Genomic DNA, 23,788 nt, shown 5'->3' with positions numbered 1-23,788 from the left:
CACAGTCCGGTCTCTCCATCTGTATCTATACACAGCCAGGGCTCTCCAACTGTATTTATACACAGCCCGGGCTCTCCATCTGTATCTATACACAGCCGGGGTCTCCATCTGTATCTATACACAGCCCGGGCTCTCCATCTCTATCTATACACAGTCTGGGCTCTCCATCTGTATCTATACACAGCCAGGGCTCTCCATCTGTATCTATACACAGCCCGGGCTCTCCATCTGTATCTATACACAGCCCGGGCTCTCCATCTGTATCTATACACAGCCCTGGGTCTCTACCTGTATCTATTCACAGCCCAGGGTCTCCATCTGTATCTATACACAGCCTGGGGTTGGTCTGCATCTGTATCTATGCACAGCCGGGAACTCCATCTGAAACTATACACATCACGGAGTCTATAGCCTGCTAGAAATAGCATGTACTCTGATACAAGTAACAGTACCAGACAGTTTGCACAGTTGTTGATCGAAAACTGAATGTTTCTCCATTCCAGCAATAGAAAACAATTGGAATGTGTTAGAGAGCAAGAGGCTCTAACGCTTTATGTAAACATGAGGTATTTTGGGTTATTTGCACATATACCTTTAGGGGAGGACTGATCTAACAGGTTATGTATCAGTCTGAGAGCACAGCACTACAGATGGAGACCCCAGGATGTCTATAGATAGAACCAGATGGAAACCCAAAGATGCGTATAGATACAAATGCAGACCCCGGGATGTGTATAGTTAGGACAGAAGGAGACAATGTATAGATAGTAACAGATGGAGACCCCCGGGGGATGTGTATAGATAAAAAAAGATGGAGACAATGTATAAATAGTAACAGTTGGAGACCCCAACATGCATATAGATAGAAACACACGAAGAGCCCAGGATGTATATAGATAGAAACAGATGGAGACCCCTGGATTCTTATTGATAGTAACAGATGGAGACCCCGAAATGGGTATAGAAAGAAATGGAGACCCCGAGATCCGTATAGTTACAAATAGAAACCCCGAGATGTGTATAGATAGAAGCAGATGGCGACACCGGCATGTGTATAGAGAGAAGCAGATGGAGACCCCGGCATGTGTATAGCTAGAAGCAGATGGAGACCCCGGCATGTGTATAGATAGAAGCAGATGGAGACCCTGGCATGTGTATAGATAGAACCAGATGGAGACCCCGGCATGTGTATAGATAGAAGCAGATGGAGACCCCGGCATGTGTATAGATAGAAGCAGATGGAGACCCTGGCATGTGTATAGATAGAAGCAGATGGAGATCCCGGCATTTGTATAGCTAGAAGCAGATGGAGACCCTGGCAGGTGTATAGATTGAAGCAGATGGAGACCCGGCAGGTGTATAGATAGAAGCAGATGGAGACCCTGGCAGGTGTATAAATGGAAGCAGATGGAGACCCCGGCATGTGTATAGATAGAAGCACCCCAGACCCTGGGGTGTGTATAGATACAAATGGAGACCCCAGGATGGTGGTAAGGGACACTGGGCTCTGTGTTGATTTAAAGGATTTTGGAATATTCACATGGGTGCTCCTGGAAGGTAGGTAGATGGGGGCAGGCCATTGCTGGCCAGTGTGGCACATGGCAGGTGAGGAAGAGGTGGGACTAAGTGAGTGACACGCCCGTAGCATTCCCGGGAAGGCCCAGACCCTGGGTGATTTCCATTCCTTCCCAGGAATTAATTTGTGCCCTGAAGACAGTGCCCCCTCCCCATGTTCTTTCCCTCCTTGTCCTGTGAGATTTGGGGGTCCCTTTGTGATTTTGCCTCTTTCTGTACTGGAAACTTTCACCTTTTCCAGACTGGGACATTTCAGAGACTGCCGCTGGCTCCTCTGCCTCCTCCTCAGAGCCGTGTGTCTGTCCTGCGCAAGTACCTGACCCACTCCACCAACTGCCCCTAAGAGGCCCTTTTGCTCCATCTGCCCCTACTGCCAGGAGAACAAGAGACTGAACGGAATTATACGGGACCCCCCCCCCAAGTGACTGCAGTTGGACAGACGCTCTACTCCCTGCAGCCTGCACGGACCCTCCACCCCTGGCCCTGGATGACTCAAGCTCACATGTAGGGGCCCCCCATCTGTCTTATAGACATGCTGCTGTCTCTTCCTGTTTGAATGTAATCCTTGTGCTCTGTATATGGTTACTGAGTATCTCCATTCACAACGTCTCAGAAGCACTTTCTGGATCAAGCCTTTGCGGATTGTAAATTGAATATTGTATTTTCCTGCGTCCCCTCTCTATAAATATGCCTGTATATACAGAGAGAATCTATTGCCGACTCACCGGCCTCTGATTCCTTGTCTATGAAGCTGTTTTGTACCAGAAGTCTCCTCCCCTCTCCCAGATGCTCCTCCCCTCTCCCAAGATGCTCCTCCCCCAGCCCTACAACTCTGTAACTCTAGTAAATAAAGTATTGGAATGAATTCTGATTGGCTGTCTTTTTTAGCTGTTGGCAGTGTCACTATGTCACCCATTTCATGCCTCTCTCCATGTCTATTGGATTCCTGCTGCCGCCCCCACGCAGGGCACCATAATGGGGAGGGACTGGGCCTTTCAGCTGATGCTTAGAGTGTGGGTGTAGTTTATACTGGGGGACATCTGTACGCTAATAGTGTGTGTGTGTGTGTGCCCCCTACCCCTCTCTAATGCTTCTACCTCCAATTCTCCAGTACTGTGTGTGTGTGTGTGTGCCCCTTACCCCTGTCTCTTTTACCCCCCATTCTCCAGTACTGTGTGTGTGCCCCTTACCCCCGTCTCTTCTACCCCCCATTCTCCAGTTCTGTGTGTGTGTGTGCCCCTTACCCCCGTCTCTTCTACCCCCCATTCTCCAGTTCTGTGTGTGTGTGTGCCCCTTACCCCCGTCTCTTCTACCCCCCATTCTCCAGTACTGTGTGTGTGTGTGCCCCTTACCCCCGTCTCTTTTACCCCCCATTCTCCAATACTGTGTGTGTGCCCCTTACCCCCGTCTCTTCTACCCCCCATTCTCCAGTTCTGTGTGTGTGTGTGTGTGCCCCTTACCCCCGTCTCTTTTACCCCCCATTCTCCAGTACTGTGTGTGTGCCCTTACCCCCGTCTTTTCTACCCCCCATTCTCCAGTTCTGTGTGTGTGTGTGTGTGCCCCTTACCCCCGTCTCTTTTGCCCCCCATTCTCCAGTACTGTGTGTGTGTGGCCCTCCTGTACCCATGTAATGTGCGCCTGTATCTTGTCTCTTCCAGTCTCGGAGGGGCGCAGAGATGGACAGAGAGAAGAGGGTCCCGGAGTGTAAAACTGAGAATGTTGGCAGTGGAAGAGCCATTCCTATCAAACAGGTGGGGTTCCGCCCCTTCCCCTCCAGTGATGTGTGTGTGCATGAGTGTGAGTGTGAGCAGGGCTAGAGAAGCAGCAGATCAATTATTCCCATCAGGCAACTGTGCAGCGCCAGCCGGAATCCCTGTGTTTGTGTCACCATAACTGCGCACACTCACTGTCTATATATATATATATATATATATATATATATATATATATATATATATATATATATATATATATATATATATATGTGTGTGTGTGTATTGTGTGTGTTATCTACATATCTGTCACTAGTGATGTGTCAGTGTGCAAGGCCTGGAGCCTCCTCTAGGAGTGATGAGTGTTTCTGTCCTTCTGTCTGTCTCCCATTATTCAACTAACTGTCTTGTTCATAGAGCAGCGTGCAAATCTCTCATCTAGTGTAACAGTGTGTCTCTCTGGAACTGTGTGTGTCTGTGGCTCCTTATCATTCCTTGTCTGTCTGACTGTGTAACATTGTGTGAGTGTGTAACAGTGTGTGTCTGACTGTGTATGTAAATATTCTCTGTTTTGGGAGCAGCAACATTGTGTGTGAGTGTACAGCCCGGTGTGCAAATGTACTTCTGGCAAAGCTTACCCTTCTTGCAACTCCCTCATTCCCATGCTGTGGCCTCAGTGCCTCCTGTGGGTTCCAAACTGTGAAAAGGGGTTCCATCATATAGGTAAGTGACACCCCAATGTTTCTATATATCTGTAACCTTGTTATGAGCTAAGGGGGCCCAGTCTGAAGGCCAGTTAGGGGGAGATTTGGGGTGAGTGCTTATTTGTACCCTGGGTACCCCTGGAACTATAGCAGGGTGACACCCCAATGTTTCTATATATCTGTAACCTTGTTATGAGCTAAGGGGGCCCAGTCTGAAGGTCAGTTAGGGGGAGATTTGGGGTGAGTGATTATTTGTACCCTGGGTACCCCTTGAACTATAGCAGGGTGACACCCCAATGTTTCTATATATCTGAAACCTTGTTATGAGCTAAGGGGGCCCAGTCTGAAGGTCAGTTAGGGGGAGATTTGGGGTGAGTATTTATTTGTACCCTGGGTACCCCTGGAACTATAGCAGGGTGACACCCCAATGTTTCTATATATCTGTAACCTTGTTATGAGCTAAGGGGGCCCAGTCTGAAGGTCAGTTAGGGGGAGATTTGGGGTGAGTGTTTATTTGTACCCTGGGTACCCCTGGAACTATAGCAGGGTGACACCCCAATGTTTCTATATATCTGTAACCTTGTTATGAGCTAAGGGGGCCCAGTCTGAAGGTCAGTTAGGGGGAGATTTGGGGTGAGTGTTTATTTGTACCCTGGGTACCCCTGGAACTATAGCAGGATGACACCCCAATGCTTCTATATATCTGTAACCTTGTTATGAGCTAAGGGGGCCTAGTCTGAAGGCCAGTTAGGGGCAGATTTGGGGTAATATATTCCATATAGTATAAATAACACGCATGTAGTAAAGAACCTGGGACGTATTCTCTGTCCAGGTGATCACTTGTCCCTCCAATCTCGTTCTGTAGTTCTCATGGGAGGGATGTCCCTGTCTCTGCCTTTCATTTCTCCCTTCCCTGGGTGATACTGTGGTACTGTAATTAACCCTTCCCTGGGTGATACTTGTGGTACTGTAATTAACCCCTCCCTGGGTGATACTTGTGGTACTGTAATTAACCCCTCCCTGGGTGATACTTGTGGTACTGTAATTAACCCCTCCCTGGGTGATACTTGTGGTACTGTAATTAACCCCTCCCTGGGTGATACTTGTCGTACTGTAAATAACCCCTCCCTGGGTGCCTTTGCTGGTTACATTCACTGACATGTCTCTATTCCGCAGGGAATTCTGTTGAAGAGGAGTGGGAAATCTCTAAACAAGGAGTGGAAGAAGAAGTATGTTACACTGTGCGACAATGGGATCTTAAGTTACCACCCCAGCCTGCATGTAGGTAGCCTCCTCCAAATACCCCTTTTACTCCCCTCCGACTGCTACCCTCTGTCCCTTCATACTACTGCCCCTCAATCTCTTCCCTGTAACCCCTCCCACTGCTATCAATAACCTCTCAATATTACCTGTAACCCCTCCCACTGCTATCAATAACCCCTCAATCTCTTCCCTGTAACCCCTCCCACTGCTATCAATAACTCCTCAATCTCTTCCCTGTAACCCCTCCCACTGCTATCAATAACTCCTCAATCTCTTCCCTGTTACCCCTCCCACTGCTATCAATAACTCCTCAATCTCTTCCCTGTTACCCCTCCCACTGCTATCAATAACTCCTCAATCTCTTCCCTGTAACCCCTCCCACTGCTATCAATAACTCCTCAATCTCTTCCCTGTAACCCCTCCCACTGCTATCAATAACTCCTCAATATTCCCTGTAACCCCTCCCACTGCTATCAATAACCCCTCAATCTATTTATTGCTCAGGGGTCTGAGCAATAAATACCCAATAACTAGGGCTGAGCAATAAATACCCAATAACTAGGGCTGAGCAATAAATACCCAATAACTAGGGCTGAGCAATAAATACCCAATAACTATTTATTGCTCAGCCTTAGTTATTGAGTATTTATTGCTCAGCCCTAGTTATTGGATATTTATTGCTCAGCCCTAGTTATTGAGTATTTATTGCTCAGCCCTAGTTATTGGATATTTATTGCTCAGCCCTAGTTATTGAGTATTTATTGCTCAGCCCTAGTTATCGAGTATTTATTGCTTAGCCCTAGTTATTGGATATTTATTGCTGAGCCCTAGTTACTGGGTATTTATTTCTCACCCTAAGGGTGCTTAGTCAGGCAGTTGATGTGAGTATTGGTCAGGGGTCGGGACTTGGCCGAGTGTCACTCAGTTTCTTACCTCCTCATTTAGTGCTTAGTATCAATTACTTGTGTCATTTCTCTACTCACACGAGTCCCTAATTACTCCCTGAAGCACAAGCACCCCCTGCTCTGCTCATATAATCACTGTAAATATCAGCTGTACCCCCTCTATCCCAGTTCCATTTACTGGTATTGTTATTATATTTGTGTTGAACCCTATAACTATAACCTACACATTTGTGATCTATTCTCTTCATACTCCACCTGCTCCTCCTCCAGCGCTACCAGTAAAATAACCCCTTTGTACCTGTGTGTGTCGTGTGCAGGATTATATGCAGAACATTCATGGCAAACAAATTGATCTTCTCCGCACCACCGTTAAAATTCCAGGGAAGAGACCCCCAAGGGCCATAAGTGGGACCCCTGCATTTGGAAGCCAATCGTCTTCACTTCAAGGTACTGCCACACTCTTGTATCTGCTTACTGTGTTCTGACTATCCTAGGGGCAATTAGGCTCAGATTTTGGCTGCTTACTAGTGCCCTGGGTACCAGTGATGTGCCCTTGACCAGCACCGACTCTAACCCGCTGCGCCCCAACTCACACCCAACTCTAACTCAGTGCTTTCCCCTCTTTATATTCCCACCCCATTGTGATGTCATAAAAGGGGCGACCCGAGCGAGTATATAAAAAGGCTCACACAGAGGCAGAAGAAGGCTACGGGCGAGGAGAATAGAAACTAAAGTTCAGCCCAAACCTGCCCTTGGACGTACTGTTGAAATCGGCTCTCGCGTCACTAATGGTTACCCCTGAATTCATAGTGAACATTTCCCCAATGTTTCTATATATCTGTAAACTTGTTATAAGCTAAGGGGGCCCAGCCTGAAGGTCAGTTAGGGGGAGATTTGGGGTGAGTGTTTATTTGTGTCCTGGTACCCTTGGAACTATAGCAGGGTGACTGTTACCCCAATATTTATATATATCTGTAACCTTGTTATGAGCTAAGGGGGCCCAGTCTGAAGGTCAGTTAGGGGGAGATTTGGGGTGAGTGCTTATTTGTGTCCTGGGTACCCCTGGAACTATAGCAGTGTGACTGTTACCCCAATGTTTCTATATATCTGTAACCTTGTTATGAGCTAAGGGGGCCCAGTCTGAAGGTCAGTTAGGGGGAGATTTGGGGTGAGTGCTTATTTGTGTCCTGGGTACCCCTGGAACTATAGCAGGGTGACTGTTACCCCAATGTTTCTATATATCTGTAACCTTGTTATGAGCTGAGGGGGCCCAGTCTGAAGGCTAGTTAGGGGTAGAATTGGGGTGAGTGCTTATTTGTACCCTGGGTACCCTTGGAACTATAGCAGGGTGACACCCCAATGTTTCTATATATCTGTAACCTTGTTATGAGCTAAAGGGGTCCAGTCTGAAGGTCAGTTAGGGGGAGATTTGGGGTGAGTGCTTATTTGTACCCTGGGTACCCCTGGAACTATAGCAGGGTGACACCCCAATGTTTCTATATATCTGTAACCTTGTTATGAGCTAAGGGGGCCCAGTCTGAAGGTCAGTTAGGGGGAGAATTGGGGTGAGTGCTTATTTGTACCCTGGGTATCCCTTCAACTATAGCAGGGTGACACCCCAATGTTTCTATATATCTGTAACCTTGTTATGAGCTAAGGGGGTCCAGTCTGAAGGTCAGTTAGGGGGAGATTTGGACCGGGTGCTTATTTGTGCCCTGGGTACCCCTGGAACTATAGCAGGGTGACACCCCAATGTTTCTATATATCTGTAACCTTGTTATGAGCTAAGGGGGCCCAGTCTGAAGGTCAGTTAGGGGGAGATTTGGGGTGAGTGCTTATTTGTACCCTGGGTACCCCTGGAACTATAGCAGTGTGACACCCCAATGTTTCTATATATCTGTAACCTTGTTATGAGCTAAGGGGCCCAGTCTGAAGGCCAGTTAGGGGGAGATTTGGGGTGAGTGCTTATTTGGGCCCTGGGTACCCCTAGAACTATGGCAGGGTGACTGTTACCCCATTGTTTATCTGTGCCCTGGGTACCCCTAGTTCTGAAGCAGGGAGTGCATTGGATAAGTCTTTTCTATAGAAGATACTATATTCTCCCCCTGTTTTGTGCCCCCCTGCTCTGTTGATGATGGGATCCTGACTGCAGGATGTCGCAGCTCGTTATGGATGTTTCAGTAATTACATTAGCCGCTGCTTTATGCAGAATTATACTCTGAGGACTAATTGATGGCACATGTTTAATTCATTAATCATTAGCATTAAATTTGACAATTACACAGGCGCTGATTGTACAATCTCAGGGATAATGAGGCCTATTACCTGCCATCTTCACCCACAGCAAATGTCTGTCGAGTGATCTCCTTGTACTCACCCCTTCCCCCTGCCAGGCACTCTCTCTGTATAACTACACTCTCTCTGTATAACTGCCATATAACCCTCCCTATAGCTGTCTCGGTACAGACCATAATGCCCCCCCCCTTATAACTCTCTGAAACCCCATGTGACCCCCCTCTAACTGTCTCTGTACCCCCATGTAACCCCCTATAACTTTCTCTCTACACAGATATAACCCTCCCTATAACTTTCTCTGTAACCCCATAATATACAAATGACCCCAAAAAACCAGAGAGCTCTTCTGCTCCTTACCAATGGCAGTCATACGCCTTCTGCAGCTCCCCCTCTCAGTATATAAATGTTTTTGTCTGATTATGTGCAGGTTGTGCTCATTCCAGCGTGTCTCTTCCCTCGGAGCGCTCTCTCAGTGGACTCAGCCTGTCGGCATTCAGTGGGAAAGGAGATGGGGGAGCCATGGCCCAGCGCTCATTCTCTGTGTGTAGTGGGGAACAGTGGGGAGACAGCGCCACAAGTAAGTGCTTGTACTGACAGTCTCATTGCTCATTTACTGGCGTTCTGCTAATGCTTAATGTTAGAGACATCACACAGGCCAGTTAGATGTCTCCTCCCTGTCCTAAGACCTATCAGAAGGTGTGAAGGGGATTTAAGGGAGGGGCAGAAGTGTGCAACATATTTACCTATTCTTTTTTTGCCTTTTGCATTAGAGTGCCCATGGAAGAGAGTGCGTGTGACACCACGTGTTATTGTATGAAATATAACTGGGTAACTGTATATATGATACCAGAGTTAGATTAAAATCAGGAGATGTAAAGAGGTTTTTCCTGCACTAGTCGGGTCCCCAATGTTTCCTCCCGGTTATTTTGCAGAAGATTGGCCTGGGAACAGAGTGCAGCTCATGAGCTTACTTCCCCTTTACATGGGAGGATGCCTAGCACTACCGCAACTTTCACTGCAGAGACTTTTATCAGAAAGTCCCCAGGGCTGATGAGACACAGTTTGAAAGATTTGGCTCTTATACAATGCAAATTGCTGAAAGGATGGTGGATGGAACAAGCATGAGTGGCTGCAGGTAACAGTGAGGTACGGTGCAGTAGAGTCCTGTAGCGGGTCGGGTACCCACGGGTTACCCGCAAAAACCTGTGCTACCCTGCGGGTTGCGGTTATAAGCTCCAGGTGCAGGTATAGACGCGGGTCTTGGGTTCTGCAGGTTTGTGGGTCAGGCCACGGGTCTTCTCAATATCGATTCTTACTCCTTTTTTCTGATCACGCCCACTTCCTATGATGTCACTTCCGGTTTACAATGACAGCACTTCCTGATTCTTGATGGTCAGCGGGTCGTGGGTCCGGGTTGCATATAAGGTACTCGGGGGGGGGGGGGGGGGGGTCAGGTAGCGGGTCCAAGCGGGTAAGAATGTGGGTCCGGATTGCAGGTTGCAGGTAGGGGTCGGGCACAGGTTCCAAAAAATGGACCCATGCAGGACTCTACGGTGCATCTTCCTTGCAGCTTTTGGGGTGCATGTCATCTAAATTGAGCTTGTGATTTGAATGGTGTCCGGACGGCTGAGACGGCCATATTGTTATCCATCTCAGTTTCATTCTGCAGCATGGCAACACCCCCAAACTTTAGGCCTAAAATCATAAAGAAACTCTGCAGGTAAAGAAGCACAGGGAATTGTGCAACAGATGGTGTGGCCCCCACAGAGCTCTGATCTCATCATTATGGAGCCAGTCTGGGATTACTCCAGAGACAGAAGCAAAGTAGCAAAGTCTGCACTGAAACTACGACACAAGTTAGTGCCTCCAGGAACCATGTTAGTACCTCCTTTTATTGTATTAGTACCTCCATTAATTATGCTAAAACAATAATTTCTGCAGCAGCACACCGAACCTTGATTTAACTTTTATTTGTGCAAAAACACGACAACGTTTCAGGCTATACCAGCCCTTTATCAAGCCTAGTTTACTGTGAGTTTGACATGATTAAATAGGTGTTTAGGGGGAGGGTTTACCAGTAAGTCACTGCCTCCCAATCATGAGACACAATTCCCAGCAGTCTTGGTGAAATATCAGTGAAATCAATAAATATTGCATCCATAATGAATTGTTGTGTCCATAATAAAATAATTCTCTCAAAGAAGGTCTCCGTGATTAATACTCCATCCAATGTAATAAAAATTGTTGTTCCAACTGGTGATAGTTCAGTATAAAATTTCATATACAAAATTGTGTAGGTGATATAATATAAAAATTAAAATATTAAAATCCCAAGCTAGGAGCAGTGCTAAAATATAGAATATAAATTAATTAGAATTGGATGTGATTATATAAGCACCTCCTTTAATTATATCAGTACTGTCATTAATTATGTTAGTATCTCCATTAATTATGTTAGTACCTCCATTAATTATATTAGTACCTCCATTAATTATGTAAGTACTGCCATTAATTATGAACCTATGGGAACCATACTAGTATGACCAGGAACCATGTGAGTGCCTCCATTAATTCTGATAGTACTGCGAGGAACCATGCTAGTTTCTCCAGTAACCATGCTAGTACCTCCATTAATTATGCTGATATCTCCATTTACCATGATAGTATGTCCAGGAACCATGCTAGTACCACTAGGAATCGTGCAAGTGTACGTAAAGAATTACTTTCTGTGGTATTATATATATATATATATATATATATATATATATATATATATATATATATATATATATTAAGGAAGAAAATGCAGAGCATGCCATTATTGTAAGACTTTGAGCACACAGGCTGAAGGCTCCAGCTGTACACATTTATGCAGGCGGAGAGAAGTGGATCTGCTCGTGCTCCATTGATTTGAATGCATGTCTAATCTATGTGTGTTACAGCACAGGCTGATTGGATTGAAATGAATGGAGCAGGAGCAGATCCACTTCTCTCTGCCTGCATAAATGTGTAGTATTGAGCAGGGCCGCCTTTAGCTATTGCTATTTATATATAATCTGTATGTTGTGTATGTCCAGCACTGCACAATATGTGGCCTCTTGTACATACACATGTCATATGGGCAGGCTGATTGGCTGATTTTAATGCTAAAACACCCACAACAATACTAGATCCAAACAGTTCTGCTTCGTCGTGGAGGAAAGTCGCACACCATCACAACTCACATTGTTCCCTTTAATGGGGTGACAATTTCAAATGTTTTAATAAACTGTCAAAATAAATAATTTGCTTCAGAGAATTCCCACTGACGTCTCCAGTAACTTGCTTTTCATCTTTTGCTCTTGCCCGCACTTTTCTTTAATCCTCTACATTCCGGCTCTTTTAGCTTTGAGACAGTAATGATATTGTCCATTTTGTCTCCCCTTCCATTTAGCTGTTTCTCCCAGTGACTCTCTTACTGCGGCCTCTAACCTAGGAGGGACCACCAGCCCCAGATTGGATCCACCCCCTTCCCCTCACGCCAACCGAAAGAAGCACCGCCGGAAAAAGAGCAGCGCCCCCCTTCGGTCAGAAGGAAATCCCGGGCCAGGAGAAGGTATGGCATGCCTCAGAAAGCCCAACTGATCCAAATCTGACAGGGATCTGTTCATATCTCTACTCATGGATATTGTCAGGCTTCTTCCAGCTTGTTTACTACAGCTTGCCTGGACACAGGAGAGAGATCCACGTAGCATTTTTCACATTATAATGTAAAATCCAACAACATCAACACATTTGTCTATGGAAGACAAGTAATAATAAGTAAATTCCAAAGTCCCAAACACATAGAAAAGTCCAAAAGAAATGATGGCTGAAGAGTAACTTCGATGTGCAGTTCTTTCCTCTTTCTCTGAAAACTCTCCTCCAAGTCTCTCCTGGGTGCTCTTTGATGCCCCTATTTATGCCCCTATTGTTTCCATGCAGGTAGGGGAAGATGTATGAAGCCTGGCTGATGCCTCTGACTATTGTGCACAGACATGTTTGAGCCACTAGGGTATCAGAGAATAGATCATTAGTAGTGTTCACATATCCATCACACGGCTCAAAAAGAAAAGTTGCTTGATACTGTCAGTGGCCGTTCAGGCTACTGTTTCCCCAAAGATAGCCCAGTGTGTTGTTTCATGTGTAGGAACCCACGAGTGCAATTCATGAGGGTTGACTGGGGAAAGCACTTAGCTGTCAGCATCACAGGGAAACTCCTGTCGTTTGCTTTCAGAGCCGGAAGAGTCCTATGGCTTCGTTATTGTCTCTCTGACTGGCAAGAGCTGGCACTTTGAGGCGTCTCTGTATGAGGACCGGGAGCTCTGGGTTCAAGCCATTGAGAGTCAGATTCTGGCCAGTCTGCAGGGATGTGAAAGCACCAAGAACAAGGTAACATCCCAAAACAGAAGCGGAGAATGTACAGGAGCCATAGAGAGGAGCTACCGGCACAGTGGGGGAACAGGCCAGTTGCTGCTACTTATAGTCACACAGTTACATAGATATATAGTTACACAGTTACGTAGTTGCACAGTTACGTAGTTGCACAGTTACACAGTAGTTACACAGTAGTTACACAGCTACGTAGTTACATAGTTAAACAGTTAGGTAGTTACGCAGTTACATAGTTGCACAGTTACGTAGTTACACAGCTACATAGTTACAGTTACGTAGTTACATAGTTACACAATAGTTACTCAGTTACATAGTTACACAGTTACTTAGTTGCACGTAGTTACACAGTTACGTAGTTACACAGTTACGTAGTTACATAGTTACAGTTACACAGTAGTTGCAGTTACGTAGTTACACCGTTACGTATTTACACAGTTACGTAGTTTCACAGTTACGTAGTTTCACAGTTACGTAGTTACACAGTTACGTAGCTACACAGTTACGTAGTTACACAGTTACGTAGTTACACAGTTACGTAGTTACACAGTTATGTAGTTACACAGTTACATAGTTACACAGTTATATATAGTTAAATACTGTAGTTACACAGTTATGTAGTTATAGTTACATCGGGTTGAGACAAGAGCAAAGTCCATCAATTTCAGCCCCTCTAAATTAAACCCAGTGTCCACTCACACTGACCCCTCCATACACTCACATACACACTCACACTGCTTCATATACTCACATACACAATCAAGACACAAACTCATATTATGATTTGCTATGAAGTCCAGTATCTGTACCCTTAATACCCCTTCGAAAAGCTTTCCTACCACTGATGTCAGACTAACTGGCCTATAGTTTTGAGGCTGAAAACGGTATCCCTTTTTGAATAGCGGCACCACATTAGCAATTCGCCAGTCTCTCGGCACTATGCCAGTCCTCAATGAATCCTGAAAAATTAAGTAAAGAGGTTTGACAATCACAGAGCTAAGCGCTCTAAGTACCCTGGGATGAATACCATCTGGCCCGGACCCTAACATGTTCTAGCCTCTTTTGAATTTCCTCATGTGTCAACCATGCATCATTAGTTGTATTACTAGAATTGGGACTATTAAGAAGGAAACCTTCACTTACTGGTTCCTCATTTGTGTAAACTAAAAACTATGAGTTCGGAATCTCAGCTCATCAACCAGCTGACCTCCCTCTGATATCAAAGGTCCCAGTCCTTCCTGCTTAATTTTTTTAAAATTAACGTATTTAAAAAAATATTTTGGATTCTTTTTACTGCTTGCTGCAATATCCTTTTCCATAACAATTTTAGCTTGCCTTATAGCTTCTTTGCATGATTTAAAGCCTTAAAAGCAGGTCTTTTCTTACCCACCTCAACACTTCTATTGAACCAAAAAGGTTTTGCTTTGCAACAACATTCCTTGCTTACTAGAAGAATATACTGACGTAGATTTATTATAAAGACTTTCCATTTCTGTTCCGTGTTCAAAAAAGAACCAAACCCTTAGTTATAAGAACCCCTACCCTACATAGACCCTAGCTGTTACCTTAGGTAAATGCCCCTACCTCTCTTTGCAGATTCAGTGCAGCAGAGCTCACAGGTGCTATTTTCTTCTCTTCGGTAATCTTTGCATGCGTGGTTGGAGCAATCTTCCGGTTTGCAACAACTGCTCATGTGCCGAAAGTGACAGAAATTGACGAAGCACTGGAAGAATTCCCGAAGATTACCGAAGAGACGGAAGATGCCGCTCCACTGCGCTGAATCTGCAAAGACAGATAAGTCTAGAGTTAGGGGCATTTACCGAAGGTAACAGCTAGGCTGGGGGGGAGACGGGAGGGGGTCTATGTAGGGTAGGGGTTTTTATAACTAAGGGTTTGGTTCTCCTTTAACCCAGTGAAAAGCATTTCCCACTTAATATGTTGCAGAGATGTCCTTATACTGTCAAAGTTTGCACGTCTGAAATTTAGTTACTCCCTTATGGAATTGCCTCCGCAACAGAAGCATCACTATTCCCTAAATGCCCCTCACCCATACAAATGCTAGAGATGAGTTCAGTATTATTAGTTATTACAGGTACAAAAGAGAGTTATTCCTAGTAGGTTCTTGAACGAGCTGGAATATAAAGTTGTCATTCAGCATATTTACAAACCTACTAGGTTTTTCTGTCTTGGCAACCCCATTACTCCAGTCAATGTCTGGATAATTGAAGTCACCCGTAGTAATAACTTGATCCAGCTGTGAAGCCCCTCCATGTGTAAGAGTAGCTTACTCTGTAAGTGGAGTTACAAACACTGGAGTTAGTGAGTGCTCTGTAAGGGGAGTTACAAACAGGAGTTAAGTGAGTGCTCTGTAAGGGGAGTTACACACACAGGAGTTAAGTGAGTGCTCTGTAAGGGGAGTTACACACACTGGAGTTAGTGAGTGCTCTGTAAGGGGAGTTACAAACACGGGTTAAATGAGTGCTCTGTAAGTGGAGTTACAAACACAGGAGTTAGTGAGTGCTCTGTAAGTGGAGTTACACACACAGGAGTTAAGTGAGTGCTCTGTAAGTGGAGTTACAAACAGGAGTTAAGTGAGTGCTCTGTAAGTGGAGTTACACACACAGGAGTTAAGTGAGTGCTCTGTAAGGGGAGTTACAAACACTGGAGTAAGTGAGTGCTCTGTAAGTGGAGTTACAAACACAGGAGTTAGTGAGTGCTCTGTAATTGGAGTTACAAACACAGGAGTCAGTGAGTGCTCTGTAAGTAGAGTAACAAACACAGGAGTAAAGTCAGTGCTCTGTAAGTGGAGTCACAGACACTGGAGTTAAATGAGTGCACTGTAAGGGGAGTTACACACACTGGAGTTAAGTGAGTCCTCTGAAAGTGGAGTTACAAATACTGGAGTTTCAAACAAAAGGAAGTTCAAACAACTAAAAAGTTTGATATATTCTATTTTTTGGTTCCTATTTTTTTATCTGTAACTGGAAAAATGAAGGTCAGACTCAGTGCACAGTCTACAGTATGTAGATGGAATAAGAGTTCCAAATGACTTTCCTTTGGTTGATGCCCCTAACTGGTGGTCTCTTATTGTAGGCACGTCTCGGCAGTCAGAGTGACACTGTCGCCATTCAGTCCATTCGGAGCATCCGAGGGAACAGCCTGTGTGTGGACTGTGATACTCCCAGTGTGTGCAAGATACCTTACTAATTGCCCTCACTTCCCCATATTCACCCTGCATGCATGCTATCTTTAGCTCCTCCAATACCTTTTGCCTTATGCACTTCCCAATGGTCCCATCTAGAATCTCTTTGGGCTTCTCCCTCTACTCTCTCTCTTCCCTTCCGTCTACTTTCTCCATCTTCTCTGTACTCTACTTCCTTCTTTCTTACATCTTTCTCCTTGGTTTCTCCCCATAAACTCCTCCTCTCTAAAACATTTTCTTGCGCTTCTCCCTATATGCTCCTCCTTCCCTTCTCTGTACTTCCTTCTCCTCTGCTTTTCTCTATACTAACCTCCTTCCTGCTCTCTTCATCTTTCTCCTTGGTTTCTCCCCATAAACTCATCCTTCTCTCTATATCATTCTCTTGGGCTTCTCCATATATGCTCCTCCTTCCCTTCCCTCTGCATCCTTCTCCTCTCTATACTATCCTCCTTCCCTTCTTTCTATTTCCTTCTCCAAAGCTTCTTCCTATACTCTCCTTCCCTTCTCTCTATTTCCTTCTTCTTGGCTTCTCTATATACAACCCTCCTTCCTTCTCTCTACATCTTTTTACTGGTTTCTTCCCATAAACTCTCCCCTCTCTTTATATCTTTCTCATCCTTTCCCTCTCTCTACATCCTTCTCTTTGGTCCTCTCTATACTACCCTCCTTCCATTCAATCTACTTCCTTCTGCTCAGCTCCTCTCTATAATCTCCTCCTTCCTGTGCACACCTTGTGCTCCTCCCTCTGTTCATCCCTGCGCCTTTCTCTAAACTTTCTTATTGTGTACTTCTCTTCATTTTCTTCACAGATCCGGACTGGGCAAGCCTGAACCTGGGTGCTGTTATGTGTATAGAGTGTTCAGGCATTCACCGGAACCTTGGCACTCACCTGTCCCGCGTACGTTCCCTCGATCTTGATGATTGGCCGGTGGAACTAACTATGGTTATGATGGCCATTGGAAACAGCCTTGCCAATAGTGTGTGGGAGCACTCAACTGAGGGGTACAGCAAGCCTGGCCCAGAGAGCTCCAGGTAAGCACCCAGTGATCAGCACAGAACAACATGGCAGCCCCCATTCCTGATAGAGGTAGAACCAGAATGGAAGTTCCTATGTGGCACAGTGAAGATTGTGTGGGGCATCTGTTTATGTGAGCGTGTTTAGATTGTTAGCTCACTGGAGCAGGGACTGCTGGGAATGTGATAGGGCATTAGAGTGTAAGCTCACTGGGGCAAGGACTGGTGGGAATGTGATATGGCATTAGAATGTAAGCTAACTGGTGCAAGGACTGGTGGGAATGTGATGGGGCATTAGAGTGTAAGCTCACTGGGGCAAGTACTGATGGGGAGGATGTATAATCTACCAGTCATTATTCTCATGGGAGCAGTAGGAAGGGATTGTTACTGCCCTCATAGAAATCAGCCAGACCCCCTCCCAGAGCCCCATCTCTGTCCTCAAACTAAATGCCAGTTTTTCTTGGTGATTGAGAGATGAAACTGAGGGGTCCCGGAGGGGCTGCTGTCAATCAATAGCCACTATCTCACAAGACCAGAGTGTGACCCCTCCTGCCAAAGGCCATATTTAAAGGGACAGGAACATCACAATGTACAGCAGAATGTGTTAGCAGAACAGATAACTGATAAAGCGATTGGGGCCATTGTTCTTCTGCTGATGTGGGGGAGGGGGACGTGTCAGTCTGGGCTGCCTGGAACACTACATGCACAGTAGAATTCTGGGATACAATGGGCGATACCATAGGGCTTTTGCTTCATAGATGATTTTCTATAGAAGGAGACAAACCGTGCCTGTGCCCCCCCCCCTCCTCATGTTTGGGTGAGTAGCCTTATGGGATCTCCTGTCAGTCATTGTCTCGTCTCATTGTGTGTGTGTGTGTGTGTGTGTGTGTACATGCCAGATCAGATCTACCAGATATCCATTACCCACAATGCACATCATAGCTCATGTATATGCAGGTCTGGACTGAGAATTAAAATAGGCCCTGGCATTTTAGGTACACAGAGGCCCAAACAGCCCCCCAATAGCCCACTAAATGCTCACTTTCTATGGCACCTTATAGTAGTCCCTCTAGCGTTTGCCAGAACCTACATATTGCCAGTCTGGGCCTGTGTATATGGAGCCCTCAAATTTTCAGGTTTTGTATAAGGGCCAAGGGTAATGTGGCTGAAGTGCTGGTTCTGTATCAGCTGCACCGCTCTGAGCAGTGCCTACATAGAAACAAAATGGGGGCCCATCCTGCTCTGTGCGCTTTTCTTATGACAGTTGAGGCAATTTCCCCTTTAATTCCCATGTAGTATCTATATAAAGTGTGCTCTTTCCTGATTAATGTCATGCCTACTGTTTCCCATGATGCTTAGTGCATGACCTGATGGCTACCCATAATCCCCTGATGTTCCTGTGCCATTCATGGTAGCCAATGGCTTGTGTCCTGCAGGGAGGAGAAAGAGCGCTGGATTCGGGCTAAATATGAGCAGAAGCTGTTTGTGTGCCCCTTGCCAGCCTCTGATGTGCCCCTCGGGCAGCAGCTACTCCGGGCGGTGGTGGAGGACGACTTGCGCTTGGTCGTGACTCTTCTGGCACATGGATGTAAGGAGGAGGTGAACGAGACGTACGGAGATGGTGACGGACGCTCAGCGCTTCATCTTGCTGCCGCCATGGCCAATGTGGTGTGCACACAGCTTCTGATTTGGGTGAGGAATGGGGAGAGCATGAAGTGGGAATAGAATGGGGCTCCAGGTAACATTGTGCCAGCTGTTGGTACCCTAGCAACTAGACTGACAGCTGTCCCTCTTTCTCACCCGGTGCCATTGATTTGTCCCTACAGTATGGAGTGGATGTGAAGTCTTGCGATGCCCATGGCCTCACGCCACTTGCCTACGCCCGCCGTGCAGGAAGCTGTGAATGCTGCGATATCCTCCTGCAGTATGGCTGCCCAAATGATGCTTGTAGCCCAACCCCTGCCCTAAGTGCCCTGTGACCTTTGCACATCTTTATACCCCCCTGAACTGGGATCTCCATGCCCTGTGAGTACTTTGGTCTTGCCCTTTATTGCCCTGTGTACGGGAATTTCTCTGCATTGAGCATGAGACTTTCAGCAGCCAGCAATGTCTGTTGGGCAAATATACGGCACAAGCCTCTGATCTCTTGATGTGTCACTGACAGGGGCAGGTCTTTATAGGAATGTGACTAAGGCTCAACATCAGCCACTAAAGGACAATGACACTACAGACAATGATATGTATCATATAATGTGTGTAACGTAGAGACGAGACAGTTGCACAGTTACCAACAGTAATGTACTTCCCTAGATAAATGCTGCTCATTCTGGTGTCCCATGTTTCCCTGGACCTAGGGCTTTGGATATGGTATGTATATATCTATGGTTGTGCATATAAACACGGCAGTATTGTACTTGTTACCACTATACAAGCATTTGTACATATGGATATATATATATATATATATATATATATATATATATATATATATATATATATATATAGAATAAAGAAGAGACCAGCAACACCAGGATTTCTGTGAGTAAAAAAAGTGTTACATATGCAATAACACTTTTTTTACTCACAGAAATCCTGGTGTTGCTGGTCTCTTCTTTATTCTATATACTAATCTTACCGAGCACCCAGGTAAAGGACTTGGAACGGAGTGCTGTCCACTACAACAAGATATATATATATATATATATATATATATATATATATATATATATATATATATATATATATATATATATATATATATAGCAGGGAACGATTCACATTATACAGTGGGTGGGATGTAAATCTGGATTGTTCTCCTATCTGTATTTCTACTTGTACTGAACACAACCAGCTTATTTCTGGACTGATCTTGCACTCTCCTGTGTTACACTCAAACTGTGCTGTATAATAAACCCCACCCTGTACAACAAGCGGGCAGTTGTATAATAAACCCCACCCTGTATGACAAGCGGCAGTTGTATAATAAACCCCACCCTGTATGACAAGCGGCAGTTGTATAATAAACCCCACCCTGTACAACAAGCGGGCAGTTGTATAATAAACCCCACCCTGTATGACAAGCGGCAGTTGTATAATAAACCCCACCCTGTATGACAAGCGGCAGTTGTATAATAAACCCCACCCTGTACAACAAGCGGCAGTTGTATAATAAACCCCACCCTGTATGACAAGCGGCAGTTGTATAATAAACCCCACCCTGTACAACAAGCGGGCAGTTGTATAATAAACCCCACCCTGTATGACAAGCGGCAGTTGTATAATAAACCCCACCCTGTACAACAAGCGGGCAGTTGTATAATAAACCCCACCCTGTATGACAAGCGGCAGTTGTATAATAAACCCCACCCTGTATGACAAGCGGCAGTTGTATAATAAACCCCACCCTGTACAACAAGCGGGCAGTTGTATAATAAACCCCACCCTGTATGACAAGCGGCAGTTGTATAATAAACCCCACCCTGTACAACAAGCGGGCAGTTGTATAATAAACCCCACCCTGTATGACAAGCGGCAGTTGTATAATAAACCCCACCCTGTACAACTAACGGGCAGTTGTATAATAAACCCCACCCTGTATGACAAGCGGTAGTTGTATAATAAACCCCACCCTGTACAACAAGCGGGCAGTTGTATAATAAACCCCACCCTGTATGACAAGCGGCAGTTGTATAATAAACCCCACCCTGTATGACAAGCGGCAGTTGTATAATAAACCCCACCCTGTATGACAAGCGGGCAGTTGTATAATAAACCCCACCCTGTACGACAAGCGGGCAGTTGTATGATAAACCCCACCCTGTACGACAAGCGGCAGTTGTATAATAAACCCCACCCTGTATGACAAACGGGCAGTTGTATGATAAAGCCCACCCTGTACGACAAGCGGCAGTTGTATAATAAACCCCACTCTGTATGACAAGCGGTAGTTGTATAATAAACCCCACCCTGTACGACAAGCGGCAGTTGTATAATAAACCCCACCCTGTACGACAAGCCGCAGTTGTATAATAAACCCCACCCTGTATGACAAACGGGCAGTTGTATGATAAAGCCCACCCTGTACGACAAGCGGCAGTTGTATAATAAACCCCACCCTGTATGACAAGCGGGCAGTTGTATGATAAAGCCCACCCTGTACGACAAGCGGCAGTTGTATAATAAACCCCACCTTGTATGACAAGCGGGCAGTTGTATGATAAAGCCCACCCTGTACGACAAGCGGCAGTTGTATAATAAACCCCACCCTGTATGACAAGCGGTAGTTGTATAATAAACCCCACCCTGTACGACAAGCGGGCAGTTGTATAATAAACCCCACCCTGTACGACAAGCGGGCAGTTGTATGATAAAGCCCACCCTGTACGACAAGACCAGATTGACATCCTGCCAAGATGGGAAATGAAAGCATATTGTGAACCGTTTCAGAACTGTTCGAAACTGTCGGTTTAGAATAAGATGTTAGTTTGGACCTGACTCCCAAGTGAGGCTCAGATTGGAGATAAAGGTTTAAGTTGAACAGGACTGGCATAAACCTAGAAATTGGGGGGAGGAGACAAGACTACAATATTGTACATGAGTTTACACAACATGAGTTAGAGAGCTTGATAGGGATGTGTTAGACCTTGAGTTTTGGGGTTCAGAGAAGAACAAGATTACTGCCTGGGTTTGGGCAGAGACAGGGCTGGGGGTGTATGAGGAGCAGAGGAAGCTGAGTATTACACTACAGGGCCCCAGAGATACCACATTTGGTTCCCAGAGGGGCAAGTTAAGCTGCTGGTGCGGTACATTGTAGAATTTGTACAGTGTGACTATTTATATTGCAGTGTATATGCTGTGCCTCGTGTTGTATATGTGCTCTGTAATAAAGCTGCTCACAGCCCCCTGTGTCTTTACTCAGTGTCCCCGTGTTTGGAAGAAAAGACCAAGTCTGCACCCCTGGTGCCCCCTGTAAATTCTGCACAACTGGTCCATTCCAGAGAAGAGGTTTGAGGGGCAGTGCTGAATCTCAGGCTGTATGAGGTTTGCTTTCTTTTCTGCAGTAATTTAGGCTTCACAAAGGAATTGTGGGTAGTACCTAACTGCTGAACTGCAGAGTCGCCATTAGAAATCATGGGGCCCCGTATAGCAACATTTTCTGGGCCCCCTGGTCCTACCCACACCACAGCAAAAAGGCCATACATACATACATACATCAGCGGTTGTCAGGGCCCCCCTATAAGAGTCCCCATTAAAGTTTAAAAAAAATCATTGGTGGTCAGGGCCCCATAGAAATTTTTTTTTAAAAAAATTTGCTGTTCAGGGCCCCATAGAATTTTTTTTTAAAAAAACATTGGTGGTCAGGGCCCCATAGAAAATTTAAAAAAAAAACTTTAGTGGTCAGGCCCCCCCTTACAAGTTAAAAATGTCATTGGTGGTCATTGTCCCCCATAGAAAATAAAAAAAACATTGGTGGTCAGTGTGATAAAACAAACTTTTAATCGAGAGGGAAAAATGTTATGTGTATGATAACCGTTGCTCCTTTCCCTATGTGGTTTTTGATGTTGAATAGCCAGACCTGCATTCTTTGGTAAGGGACCCCTACTGTGAGGGCAAATAAACCAGCACCCTCTGTAACTCAATACACATAGATGACCCCAAGAGATGTGTACTGTCTGGATCCTACATTCAGACTAAACTGGGCATGCTCCCCAAATGGCACCCCATTGGCCCAGCAGTATTAGTTGTGATTGGCGCCATTATAATTCATGGTCGGATTGGTCCTTATAATGGCACGACTGGCCTATCATGTGATTGGCCCTTGTGGAAGCTGCCTTTGTGGTTGGCAGAAGGACACCCTGTTCTGCATTTACGACAGGGGCTGTTCCCTTTCTGGCTTACAAAGGTGGCTGTTAAGAATTCCAATTTGTTAGTCTTTTTATACAAATGGAAGTTCACAGAGACTGCCCAGCTGTAACCATCACAGCCGTACCCACATGGTCCAGTGACCAGCAGTGCCCAACCCTGACATTATCCTCCTACAGACTCATTGAATGCATTCTGGCTACCTGTTACGTGAAGTTGCCATGCTAAATAAAGGGCTCATTCCCTAAAAGGAGTTTTGTTTGTGAGTCCTACCCTATGCCCACGTCCTCTCACAGCTTTGTGCTGTAACAGTCAGTGGCCCCCATAGAAAATAAAAACATTGGTGGTCAGTGGCCCCCATAGAAAATAAAAAAAACATTGGTGGTCAGTGGCCCTCATAGAAAATAAAAAAAACATTGGTGGTCAGTGGCCCTCATAGAAAATAAAAAAAAAACATTGGTGCCAGGGGTTTAATGAAAAAGAAACCCATTGGGGTTCAGTGGAACTTACCTTTGGTTCTTGTTCCTTGTCCTCGGGCGATGGCAGATTCTTTGGCTTTGTTCTTCGGTTCTTTCTGCTGTGCCCCCCCTGATGGGGGCCCATATGCACTTGGTGAGGGAGAAGGTTGTGGCGGGTGCAGGCAGCAGCAAGGGAAAGAAGATTTACATGCAAACCTCCCAACTGTCCCGTTTTTCGCAGGACAGTCCTGATTTTCACAGCTCAACCCACAGCACTTATATCTTTTATTTAAAATAAGCAAAGAAACAACCTGCCAAATTGTTTTGTCCCTCTTTCTATTTCCAAAATGTTGGGGGGATTGTACATGCAGTGGCTTGGAGGAATGTA

The 23,788-nt window shown here is 45.5% G+C and overlaps 1 protein-coding gene across 3 annotated transcripts in view; it reads left to right on the top strand.

Moving 5' to 3' along the window:
* Nucleotides 1-19,381, top strand: part of LOC108719636 (arf-GAP with GTPase, ANK repeat and PH domain-containing protein 3) — a 52,796-nt gene extending 33,415 nt beyond the window's left edge. For 2 of the 3 annotated variants that reach the window (XM_041567263.1, XM_041567262.1), the window contains exons 9-18: nt 3,234-3,326; nt 5,168-5,272; nt 6,477-6,606; nt 8,882-9,031; nt 11,888-12,049; nt 12,710-12,864; nt 15,958-16,048; nt 16,876-17,098; nt 18,517-18,772; nt 18,907-19,381. In XM_041567263.1, the coding sequence (XP_041423197.1) occupies nt 3,234-3,326; nt 5,168-5,272; nt 6,477-6,606; nt 8,882-9,031; nt 11,888-12,049; nt 12,710-12,864; nt 15,958-16,048; nt 16,876-17,098; nt 18,517-18,772; nt 18,907-19,059 (1,518 nt within the window). In that variant the 3' untranslated portion in view covers nt 19,060-19,381. Of the gene's footprint in view, nt 1-3,233; nt 3,327-5,167; nt 5,273-6,476; nt 6,607-8,881; nt 9,032-11,887; nt 12,050-12,709; nt 12,865-15,957; nt 16,049-16,875; nt 17,099-18,516; nt 18,773-18,906 lie in introns of those variants that run through there. The other variant, XM_041567264.1, reaches the window with a different exon arrangement.
* The last annotated feature ends 4,407 nt before the right edge of the window (nt 19,382-23,788 follow it).

This window comes from Xenopus laevis, chromosome 6S (assembly GCF_017654675.1).
Source record: "Xenopus laevis strain J_2021 chromosome 6S, Xenopus_laevis_v10.1, whole genome shotgun sequence".
Classification (NCBI taxonomy): Eukaryota; Metazoa; Chordata; class Amphibia; order Anura; family Pipidae; genus Xenopus; species Xenopus laevis.
Note: the sequence above shows the minus strand (reverse complement) of the source record. Positions and strands in the feature narration are given on the sequence as shown.